The 12,357-nt window shown below is 50.6% G+C and overlaps 1 protein-coding gene across 4 annotated transcripts in view; it reads left to right on the plus strand.

Moving 5' to 3' along the window:
• The window catches only part of Spi1 (Spi-1 proto-oncogene), a 34,482-nt gene extending 22,643 nt beyond the window's left edge, over positions 1–11,839 (plus strand). For all 4 annotated transcript variants that reach the window (XM_052182921.1, XM_052182922.1, XM_052182919.1 and 1 more), the window contains exons 3-5: positions 8,784–8,971; positions 9,758–9,923; positions 11,154–11,839. In XM_052182921.1, coding sequence (XP_052038881.1) covers positions 8,784–8,971; positions 9,758–9,923; positions 11,154–11,473 — 674 coding nt within the window. In that variant the 3' untranslated portion in view covers positions 11,474–11,839. The remainder of the gene's footprint in view (positions 1–8,783; positions 8,972–9,757; positions 9,924–11,153) is intronic.
• Positions 11,840–12,357: the final 518 nt, after the last annotated feature.

The raw sequence follows: 12,357 nt of genomic DNA on the forward strand, positions 1-12,357 counted from the left end.
GAAAAAAAAATCTTGTTTCTGTTAGAAATTTGAAAGCATGCCCTACTGTCCTACTGGATTTTGTTGTTGTTTGTTTTATGACATCTGACACCATTCCATTTGTTCTCCTTTTTATAATTTAGGTTTTTATTTTATTTTATTTTTCAGTTTTGTCTCTCTGGAAGTTCTTTTTTATCTATTTTTTCTCATCTCTCTCCATCCCCCTTCTTTTGTCTGTCTGTCTGTCTCTGTCTGTCTCTGTCTGTCTCTCTTCCTTGGACCTCATCATATACTCAGGCTAATCTCAAACCAGTTATCCCCTGCCACAACCTCTTGAGAGGTAGAATTGGACCAATTTGAAATGGCCCCACTGGCTGCTGGGTAGATAACAGAGAGACAGGACAGGATTTAAGTGAAAGGCGCGTATTAAAAAAGAGCTTTGCTGTAGCGCTTTCCTAACTCAAGACACAGGGAGGCTCAGATGAGAGTAGAGGCAATAGAAAGAAGGGGGGCGGACATAAAGCTGAGGCGATGGCTCAGTAGTCACACTGCTTGCTGCACACTGTGTGCACACAAGGACCTGAGGTGCAACCCCAGCACCTAAGAAGCCAGGCATAGCTGCCAACTGGACCACTGTACAGTTACCACCGTGACTCTGGCAGTCAGGGCAGATCCTGAGGGCTTCCTGGCCAGACTAGTCAAAATGTGAGATCTTCTGGTTCAGTTTCTTTCTCTTTCTCCTCTTCCTTCTTCTGAGATAGAGTTTCACTATGGAGCCTTGGCAGACCTTGAACTCAGTATGTAGAGCAGGCTGGCCTTGCACTCACAGAGATCTGCCTGCCCCTCTCAAGTGCTGAGATTCAAAGTGTGCACCACCATGTTCGGGGAGGACTCTGCTTTATAGAAAGAAAATGGTGGAGTGTGAAAGAGAAAGGTACTTGCAGTCCTTCTGGTTTCTGCATATGCACACGCTCATCTAAACATCCACATGTGCACATGCGCGCACGCGCGCGCGCGCACACACACACACACACACACACCCCAAAAACAAAATAAAACAAAAAAATAAAAGACACAGTCAGGAGAGGTTTTGAAGGTGTCACAAATATACACATAGTATAAAATTTACCATCCTAATCTTTTAAAGTTATTTTTGTCTATCTGTCCATGATCTATTTATCCATCTATCATCTATCTAATCTAATCTATTTATCTATCTTTCATCTATCTATCTATCTATCTATCATCTGTCTGTCTGTCTGTCTGTCTGTCTGTTCATGTGTGTATGTGTGTGTGTGTGTGTGTGTGTGTGTACATGCACCACAGCACAGACATGGAGACCAGAGTCAGTTTTCTCCTTCCATCACCTGGGTCCTGAGGAATCAAACTCAAATTGTCATGTGTGGTGGTAAGTGCATTGTCAGGCCACCATCTAAATCATCCAGGGGTATAAGGAGTAGTAAATCACACTCACAAAGGCATGAGCATGTGGGCATTGTGGTTCATGTCTGTAATTCCAGCTCTTGGGACATCAAGGTCAGTGTCTAAGTGAGCTCAGGGCTACTAGGACCTGTCTCAAACAAAACAAAACAAAAACACATGGGCATTGTTGTGTAGCCATCACCATTGTCTTGACAACCTACTCATCTTGCCAAGCTGAGACCCTGTGCCCATTGTACACCTGCCAGCCTCTGCCAGCTACGTCCTCCGTCCTCCCTTCCTCCCTTCCTCCCTCCCTCCCTTCTTCTCTCTCTCCCTTCCTCCTTTCCTCCCTCCCTCCCTTCCTCCCTTCCTTCCTTCCTCCCTTCTTCTCTCTCTCCCTTCCTCCCTCCCTCCCTCCCTCCCTCCCTCCCTCCCTTCCTCCCTTCCTTCCTTCCTTCCTTCCTTCTGTCCCTCCCTCCCTCCCTCCCTCCCTCCCTTCCTCCCTCCCTGCCTCCCTCTCTTGTTTTGTTTTTGTTTCAAGACAGTTCCTCTCTATACAGCCCTGGCTGTCTTAGAACTCTCCCATGCTGACATAGAACTTTCTCTGTAGAGCAGGCCAGCCTTGAACTCAGAAATCTGCCTGCCTCTGCCTCCCAAGTGCTGGCATTAAAGGCGTGCACCACCACCGCCCGGCCTCTGACTCTACTTTCTATCTCTATGAATAGTGTTACATAGGTGCCTCTGATATGTGAAGTCATACTGCCATTTTCCTGTTATAACCGACTCATTTCACATAGCAGAAAGTCTCAAGAGTCACCATGTTGTAGCACATGTCAGAATTTCTCTCTGTTTACAGGTGGAATAATATTTCACTGTATGAGTACATTTGGAAGGCAGCTACGCTCACGACCCAGATCACTACATTTTGCTTAGTGGCTCATGTGTTGATGGACACTTCTGCTGTTTCTACTTTCTGGCTGTGGCGAATAAAGCTGCTGTGACCATGACCTGGGTTTACAGAGTCTCCTTAGGACTCTGACTTACACTCATTTACATGTACGGTCACAAATGGATTTGCTGAACTTGCTGGGTCCTGTGGTACTTCTTTCTTGTGTGTGTGTGTGTGAACATACATACATGCATACATACATACATGCATACGTGAACACAGGTGCCCATGGAGGTCAGAACATTGAACACCCTGGAGCTGGTGTTGCTGGTGGCTGTGAGCTGCCCGGTGTGGGTGCTGCTGGGAAGTGAACTCAGGTCCTTTGGAAGAGCAGCACACACCCCGAAGCCCTGGGCTTTCTCCTCAGCCCCTCTTTTCCTTGGAGGAGCTGATATGCTGTCTTTCACAACGGCAGCAACAGCTTTACAAGCCCAACAACAATGCACGAGTCTCCATGTTTTTAGCAACACTTGTCATTTCCTGTTGTTACTGTTGGCTTTGAGGAATCGGTAGTCCTAGGGCTGAGTCGACTCTCACATCCCTATAACCAACCGCTCAGCCTTCCTAGCCACTGTCCTTCCCTCTTCCTGTCAAACCTTCTGTCCACCTCACATCCACCTCTCGGTCTAATAAATCCACCAACTGTGCCAGGCACAGGGCTGGATGCTGTGGGGTGAACAGGATGCTGGTACAGCCACATTCAGCTCTGTCAGGGGAAGAATTAAAACGCCAATAATCAGGATACATATTGAGAGAAACAAGTGCCCAGAGGCCTCCTGCTCTCCAGGCCTTGGCAACAAGCCTGCAGGCTTCTCCGGAGAGGCTGAGCAGCAGTGGTAGTAATTTCCTAAAAGATTTTTTGGGGCCTCTTCTTTCTTGATTCCTCATCTTCTCTGGTTTTGTTTGTTTGTTTTTATTTGTTTTGTTTTGTTCTGTCCCGTTGAGGCAGGGTTTCATGTAGCTCAGGCTAGCCTTGAACTCCCTATTTTGCTCAGTAGTCTGGATTTGATGTTCTTTTGTAAAGATTTGTTTTTATTGTTTTCATTTGTATGTAGGTGTGTAGGTCTGCTTGTGTGTGTGTGCACGTGCGTGCTAGTGTCCTCAGAGGGCAGAGGTGTTAGATCCTTTGGAGATCCAGTTGTTCTGAGCTGCCTGACACGGCTCTGGGAACTGAACTCAGGTCCTTTGGGAGAGTCTGTGCTCTTATGCTATGAGCCATCTCTGCTGTCCCTGATCTTCTGGTTTGAGAATGCTTTGGTTCTTCTGAGGACAGCCATGGCCTTCAGGCTGGGGTTTCTGTCCTGAGGAGATAAGGTCACTGAGTGACTCTTAAGGCTTGTTGCTTTGTAATCTTAATATCGCTTGGTTCTTGTCCTTCTTACAACTAAGTAAGACCATGGATGAGTGGGTGGGAACAAGAAAAGGTCAAGACAACTGGACTGACAGCTGTAGTGGTTTTCACTTGTGATCCCAGCACACGAGGCCAGCCTGGGCTCTATATCAAGACCCTGTCACAAACGGGCTCTCATTTGGTTGGGTGGCTGGGTAGATAGAGGTTGGGTGATGGGTAGCTAGATAGGTGTACTATCCAATGGTTGAATGGATGGGTGTGGACAGACAGATGGACAGGAACATCAGGAGAGGCTCTCAGGGTCACTGTAAGTCTTACTTAAAGCTTATGTTACTTAACAGTAATAGCCTAGATCCCAAGAGCTGGCACGGTGTGGTCAGAGTTAGAGTTCAGTAAACGTCCCTGGAACTACGCAGAAGTGGGCTCGGATCATGACACTGCACTACCAGTAGCCACTGTAGACAAAGGATTTAACTTTTTTTTTTTTTTTTAATTTTGAGATAAGGTCTCTTTACGTATCCCTGGCTGTCCTGGGGCTTGCTATGTAGACCAAACTGGCCTCAAACTTGCAGAGATCCTCCTGGCTCTGCCTCCTGGTGCTGGGTTAACGGTGGGACTTTAACCTCTTGAGTTACAGTTTCCTTTACTGTCAACAGGAAGAGTCCTGTTGAGACAGAGTTTCTTTCATATAGCTCAGGATAGCCTTGAACTCCCTGTATAGCTCAGGCTAGCCTTGAACTCCCTGTATAGCTCAGGCTAGCCTTGAACTCCCTGTATAGCTCAGGCTAGCCTTGAACTCCCTGTATAGCTCAGGCTAGCCTTGAACTCCCTGTATAGCTCAGGCTAGCCTTGAACTCTGTATAGCTCAGGCTGGATTTGATGCTCTTTTGTAAAGATTTGTTTTTACTGTTTTCAGTTGTGTGTATGTGTGTAAGGAGTAGCTACCTCCTCAGAGTAGAGTAGAGTAGAGTAGAGAGATGAAGTTGGCCACATTCTTAGCATGATGCTCAGTAGGCTGTAAGTTAGCATCAGCGATCCCATCACGCACTGAGACCTTCCACATGGCGGAGGCCTACAGGATGTAGAAAGTGAATGTGGAGCTGACACGGATAGGCAAACACACACAACATGATAATATTCTCTGAAGAGCTGAGAGTTATGCTAACGGTCTGTGGGTGGCCTCTAGGCAGAAGGCAAGGTGGCACAATAAAGGGACAAAATAAAGTTAAACACTGCATTCACAAAGAGTTGTTCAAGCCGGGCACGGTGGCACATGCCTGTGATCCTGGCCCTTGGGACGCAGACACAGGAAGATCAAGACTTCAAGATCATCCTCTGCTACAGCAAGTCTGGGGCTAGCCTGTGCTACATGAGACTCTGTCTCAGAAGGAGGAAGAAAGAGGGAGGGAGGAAAAACAATGACAGAACAAAAGCGAAAAGAAAAGAAAGGAGAGAGAACATTCTCTAGAGCTAAGCATGATGGTTTAAATCTGTAATGAAGCAAGAAAATCACCATGAACTAAAGACTATCTTAGAACTACATGGCCATAGGTTCTGGGCCAGCCTGGGTTATAGAGTAAGACACAAGAAATAAGGTACAGGAGGCTAGAAAGGCTGGCCTTTGCTTTCTGAGTCATTCCTTGGACGTTCTTCCTGGGAACCCCATATTTGGAATGAGTCTGTCTACCAGGCTGTTGGTTACATAATTGCCTGGGCACCCAAATCAAGGGAAAAGGTGAGGTTTTGAAACTGTTGTGGCTCATGGAGTCCTGGCCATCGCCTTCAGGAGACTGAGAGCAGGGGGCGGGGCCTCACATTTCCTCCACAGTGCTTCACACTGCTGTCATCCACAACAGCTTTGGGAAATGAGGTGGGGTGAGGCCAGAAGAGTTGGGTCAGATGCCTCTTAGCTCTCACCTACAGGACAGCAAACATCACAGTTCCTGTCCCTGGAGCTGAAGTGGGCTGAGGGAGAGACAGGGGGAGGGAAATGGCAGTGACCAAGAGGAAGCTGGGTCTGCAGGACACATCACAGAGCCCCGTCCTGTCCTTTTGGGTTTAGTGACCTTTGATTTTGGTCCTGGGGCTCAAATGCAGGATCTTGTGCATGAGACGAATGACTCTACCACTGTGCTATAGCCCTGGGCCTTTTGTTTTCATTTTGAGATTGCTTTCTAGCCCAAGATGGCCTCAAACTCCACCCCCACCCCCCCTTGCTCCAGGCCCTGCTTGCTCAGGTCCATAGGTTCTTTATTTGTTTCGTGTTACGGGTGGTTGTGAGCCACCATGTGGTTGCTACGATTTGAACTCATGACCTCTGGAAGAGCCGTCAGTGCTCTTAACCACTGAGCCATCTCACCAGCCTGGCCTCAAACTTTTAAAAACATATTTTTAAATATTTATTTGTCTCTCTCTCTCTGTCTGTCTCTCTCCCTATCTCTTTCTCTCTCTCTCTCTCTCTCTCTCTCTCTCTCTCTCTCTCTCTCTCTCTCTCTCTCTCTCTGTGTGTGTGTCACATGCACACACATGTATGCTTTAGGAGTCCAGAAGAGGGTGCTGTTGAATCTTCTGGAGCTAGAGTTGTGAGTTACCATGTGAACTCACCAGACAAAATCAAGCCCCAGGACCAAAATCAAAAGTCACTAACCCAGGACTGGCACTGTGATGTGTCCTGCAGACCCAGCTTCCTCTTAGCCACTGCCATTTCCCTTCCCCTGTCTCTCCCTGGGAACTCGACTGTGGTTTTCTGTAAGAACAAGTGGTCTTAACCACTGAAATTCCTCTCCAGACTCAGGCCTCGAACCTTTGTTTTGAGTTAGGGTCTCATAGTATCAACATGGCCTGGAACTCACCATGCAGACCAGAGTGGTCTTGAACTCACAGAGATCTCTCTGCACTGCATCTGGAGTGCTGGGATTAAAGGTATGTGCCACCATGCCTATCTAGCCTTTGATGTCCTTTTTTTTTTTTTTTAAAGATTTATTTACTTTATTTATGAGTACACTGTAGCTGTCTCAGACGCACCAGAAGAGGGCATCAGAGCCCATTACAGATGGTTATGATCCACCATGTGGTTGCTAGGAATTGAACTCAGGACCTTTAGAAGAGAAGTCAGTGCTCTTAACCACTGAGCCAGCTCTCCAGCCCACCTTGGATGTTCTTTCCTCTATTTTCTGATTGCTGAGTTACAGATGTGCTAATGCAGGCTCTTTAGGACAAGTATGAGTGTTCTTCTTTTGTGCCATGTTCTAGCCTAAGCACTCCTGGGCATCAGATAGCTTATTTACCCCCTTACAGTGTATGGATAAAATGGGTATAAACTATTCCTTGCTCAGATGAGGAAACTGAGGCCCAGGAGCATGCAGCAGTAAATGCATCCAGCTTTGTCTGCAGCTTGGAAACTTGCACTTTTTCTTTTGTGCTGCAGTCTCCTAGAGATGGGCTCTGCTGCCTGGCTCAGAAGATACGGCACATGGACAGAGCCTTGGTAATAATCTTTTAAGTGGGGAATCAGAGGCTCAGTGGAAAAAAATGTTTAGGCTCACCCGGCCCAGCACCACTTAACAGGACAAAAAAGCTTGAGCCAGGCATGCAAGGCCAAACCCCAAAAGTCTAAGTGGAGATGATCACAAGTTCAAACTCAGCCTGGGTGAGACCCTGCCTCAAAAACACAAGAACAAGGGTAAGAGAGCGGCTCAGCGGATGAAGGCCCTACTGCCCCTGCCTGAGTTTGATCTTGGGAGCCCTGAGGTGGAAGGAGGGAAGAGACCCTGATCTACACACCCTGTCGCCTGATCTACACACACACCACACACACACACACACACACACACACACACACACACACACACACGGCATATTTGGCCCAGCCCCTCTCAATAAAACAAATAAATAAAAGCGATTTAACAAAGAGTCCTGTGATATTGGTACACAGCTGGACAGCATATGTCCTTTCTTAGAGGATGTGTGAGTAAGGATGTGTTTGTGTGAGAGACAAAGAAAAAGCAAGAAGATCACGGGCGGGCACACGTCCATGGTTACTGGAGGTCTTGCCCTGGTCCAGCACCTCCCACACTCCTTTAGGCCACAGAAGGAAATCCCTCTCTTCACACCAAGTTTTCGTTTTTTTTTTTCTTCTTCTTAAATCCGTGTATGAGATTTATGTGTATGTGCTCGTGTATGACAGCACGGGAACTCAGGTCGTCAGGCTTAGCGGCAAGAACTTTCACGGGCTGAGCCTTGTCGCTAGCTCCATGCCATACCTCAAAGTGTGCCCGAAAGTCCCTCGGATAGGCAGTAACCTTTATTCCTGGAAAAGGTGCAGGGAGAAACCACATCACAGATCCTCCCACGGCTGTGTGACTGCTTCCTGGAGTTGGGTCCACCCTTCCACAGACACCAGACACCCACGGGGGCTTTCTGGGGAAAACTCTTCCTTCAGGCTCCCGGGAACCAGGGTGTGGCTGCCCCTGCCCGCCCCTGCCCGTGGTTTTACAGAAGCAGCACTATAGGTTTGGACAAACTCTGGTATGTGAGAAATGTCAGCCCCGTGACTTTGCAATCATACCCTGATCATGTGACAAGGACCCATGCTTGTGACTTTAGGTAGTCAGGAGTCTGTGGAAGGTCACAGAGGCAGGGGAAGCAATCGGTTTTCCAAGGCCTGCTGTGGCTCTAGAACAGGACTTCAGGTGTATCTTCCCGATAGCAATTCTATTTTGTAGGTAGGTCTACTGAGGCCAGAGAGGCCTAGGCCTGTGCTGAGGTCAAACAGCCAACAGATGGCAAAGCCAGGATTCAGCCTAGGGCTCAGACTGTGGGCCCAGTCAGGAAGCAGGACATAGAGTGCCTGATAACAGCTCCAGGCATGGCTGTTGTCAGGGGCTTTAATACCGACTTGTCAGGAAACCTCTCTAAGCCTCAGAGTCCTTTCTATAAAGCAGCAGCGGAGTTCGTGAACGTTACAGGAGATGATTAATGTACACTTTCTGCCTAGCCTAAATGATTATTTTGTGGTATTATATCCTCTCCCTGCCCTGGACCCTTGGCTCATGCCCTCCTCCCCCCTGGCTTTCTCCACAGAGCATTACTGGGACATCTCCACACACCATGTACACAGCGAGTTTGAGAGCTTCCCCGAGAACCACTTCACGGAGCTGCAGAGCGTGCAGCCCCCGCAGCTGCAGCAGCTCTACCGCCACATGGAGCTGGAGCAGATGCATGTCCTCGACACCCCCATGGCCCCGCCCCACGCCAGCCTCAGTCACCAGGTGCGTGCTGCTGGCTGTCCTCTGTCCCCCAGACCTCCAGGCCTGTGGTGAGGCGTGGAGCCTTCACAGGAAGCTGACATAGGCTCTTACCCAACGAGGCTTCCTGCTCTGCAGAGCCAACGGTAGCTGGCACCCCAACGGCTGCGCTGACCTCCCCGCCTGACCGTAGGAACCCACACCTTTATCTCACAGACGACAATGGCGGACAGATCCCGTCTGATCCACTAGCTTCAGCCATCTTCTCCCACCCTGTTCCTGTTTGTGGTTCTCAGGGTCCCACTGACTACAGTCCCCGCTTACGGTCTCTTCACGTACCCAGAATCTGAGTCACTAAATGCTAGTGTCTATGGACGTTCTGGCGGCTCCCTGTTGATCTCCACTGCTCCGGGGATCCAACCCCCAACCATTGATCCCTGCTATTCCTCAGTGACCTCCGCTCACCTTCCGTTGGCTCATCGCCCCCTTACTAAGGCTCACTCACTTCCGTACTGAGCCCCAGCTCACTGCTCCCCAGAACCCCCCCTCCATTACTAGTCCACGGCCGGGCCGTGTAGCCCCTTTGCATGCATGAAGATAAAGCATCCTTTACTTACCTTCCCTAAACCGGAGGCCACAGCGGGAAGGGACGTAGGCTCGGTAACTAGCAACCATTGTGCCAGGACCTGCAGCCTGAGTCTTGGTCCAGACTGGCCCCTAGTTGTCCCTTCCCAGTCCCCGCCCCTGCTGACCCCTCCTGCAGCCCTGAGCTATCCCTTCTTGACTTCATGTCTTTCCTTCTGTTTGCAGGTTCCCTACATGCCCCGGATGTGCTTCTCTTATCCGTCCCTGTCCCCACCCCACCAGCAGAGCTCGGATGAGGAGGAGGGTGAGAGGCAGAGCCCCCCACTGGAGGTGTCTGATGGAGAAGCTGACGGCTTGGAGGCTGGGCCGGGGCTTCTGCATGGCGAGACAGGTAGGGCCCAGCACTGGATCCAGTGGCACTAGCTGCATTTACATTTACGAATCTTGCATGTTCCTAGCCAAGGTCAACTGGCCCAGCAGCCACGTTCCAGAGGTGTGTGCGTGTGTGTGTGTGTGTGTGTGTGTGTGTATGCACGTGTGCATGTGTGTGCACGCTTCTCTACCTGTACATGTCTCTAAGTCAGTCTGTGTTGTGAGTGAACAGGCATCTCTTCAAAATGCGTGAGAGTCTATGTGTGTACGTCACTATTGTATGAGTGTGTGAATGGGAAACTGTATGTATATCTGTGAAGACCTGGGTGTGTGTGTGAGGCTTGTAAGTATGTAAGGGCCTGTGAATGTGTGAGGGCCTGTGGGTGTGCAAGGGCCTATGAGTGTGTGAGGGTTGGGCCTATGAGTGTGTGAGGGCCTATGAGTGTGTGAGGGCCTGTGAGTGTGTGAGGGCCTATGAGTGTGTGAGAGCCTGTGAGTGTGTGAGGCCCTATGAGTGTGTGAGGGTCTATAAGTGTGTGAGGGCCTATGAGTGTGTGAGGGCCTGTGAGTGTGTGTGGGCCTGTGGGTGTGTGAGGGCCTTTGAGTGTGTGAGGGCCTATGGGTGTGTGAGGGCCTATGAGTGTGTGAGGGCCTATGAATGTATGAGGGCCTATGAGTGTGTGAGGGCCTATGGGTGTGTGAGGGCCTATGAATGTATGAGGGCCTGTGGGTGTGTGAGGGCCTGTGTGTGAGGGCCTGTGAGTGTGTGAGGGCCTGTGGGTGTGTGAGGGCCTATGAGTGTGTGAGGGCCTATGGGTGTGTGAGGGCCTGTGAATGTATGAGGGCCTGTGGGTGTGTGAGGGCCTGTGAGTGTGTAAGGGCCTATGGGTGTGTGAGGGCCTATGAATGTGTGAGGGCCTGTGGGTTTGTGAGGGCCTGTGAGTGTGTGAGGGCCTGTGAGTGTGTGAGGTTTGGACTATGTGAGGGCCTGTAAGTATGTAGGTCTTGTGCGTAAGCACCTGCATGTGAAGGCCTTTGGATAGGCATGTAGATATGTGATAGCAGATATGGACGGATGGACACATGTGACATGCAGATGAGGACTTGTATACACGGAGGGGTGGGCACATGAATGGGAGTGGGCACGTGTGTGTGTTTGCACCTACCATGGCCGGAGGAGCTGCTGGGCAAGTCCCCGCAGAGTCCTTGCATCCTGTCCACACCCCACTTGGTTGCCCATCTCCCACAGGCAGCAAGAAGAAGATTCGCCTGTACCAGTTCCTGCTGGACCTGCTGCGCAGCGGCGACATGAAGGACAGCATCTGGTGGGTGGACAAGGACAAAGGTACCTTCCAGTTCTCGTCCAAGCACAAGGAGGCGCTGGCGCATCGCTGGGGCATCCAGAAGGGCAACCGCAAGAAGATGACCTACCAGAAGATGGCGCGCGCGCTGCGCAACTACGGCAAGACAGGCGAGGTGAAGAAAGTCAAGAAGAAGCTCACCTACCAGTTCAGCGGCGAGGTGCTGGGCCGCGGGGGCCTGGCCGAGCGGCGCCTGCCGCCCCACTGAGCGCCCGCAGAGCCCGCCAGACTCCCGGCCCCCGCCGGCCATAGCATTAACCCGTCGCCCGGGGGACACAGGAAGGACTTACCCGGGGCCGGGGCAGGACGGGGGCCCGGCCTCGCCCTCCCTTGCCCGGCCCGGCCCGCCCCGCCCGCTTCACCTCCCACCAGGACTCTAGCCTGGGGCCGCCTGGGCCTCGGACCTCAACCGAGGGTCCGCCTGGCTTAGTGGCCACGGTGCTTCCTTGGGAGTCTGGCGTTGGCACCTTTTTGTATATTGAATGCTTTTTAAAAAGCTCTTCCTCTTCCCACCTCCCCCACCCATTATCCTGTAAAGACAAGTAAAATTATTGTCAGCTCTTCTCCCGGCGAAGAGTCTCGTTCAAGCGTGTTTGTGTGTGCCGGGTCCAGGGGACGCCCCGTGTGCACGGCTGTCTTTCTTATTTATCCAGTGAACATGTTTCCAAAGCTGGACCCTAGGGACACAGGGCCCATGGACACACAGCGCTTGTTTCTAACGATCATACTGAACGGCCCTTCCAGCAGGAAGGATTAAGTCTCAGTGATGCCTGAACTCACAATTTTCTGAGTGAGACACTTAGTGATGGTGGTGATGGCCGCAGCAATAAGCGCAGGTGTTCTGACCATTTTGCATCTGTCAACTTTACCAGCTGCACCACCTCTCCAGCTTGGCCACAGAGAATTCTTGATGGAGACTCCACAGGCACAGCCTTCCCTTCAAAGCACTTTGCTCCCAGGGGCCGCAGACAAGGGACATCTGTAAACATCTTGTTTCATTTAGGTGTCATAGACAGAATGTAGGCAGGGGGTGGCAGACAGGGAATGAGGACATTTGCCAAGGTCTGCACACCTCAGGAAACACAAACCCCA

The sequence above is a fragment of the Apodemus sylvaticus genome, chromosome 5 (assembly GCF_947179515.1).
Source record: "Apodemus sylvaticus chromosome 5, mApoSyl1.1, whole genome shotgun sequence".
Lineage (NCBI taxonomy): Eukaryota > Metazoa > Chordata > Mammalia > Rodentia > Muridae > Apodemus > Apodemus sylvaticus.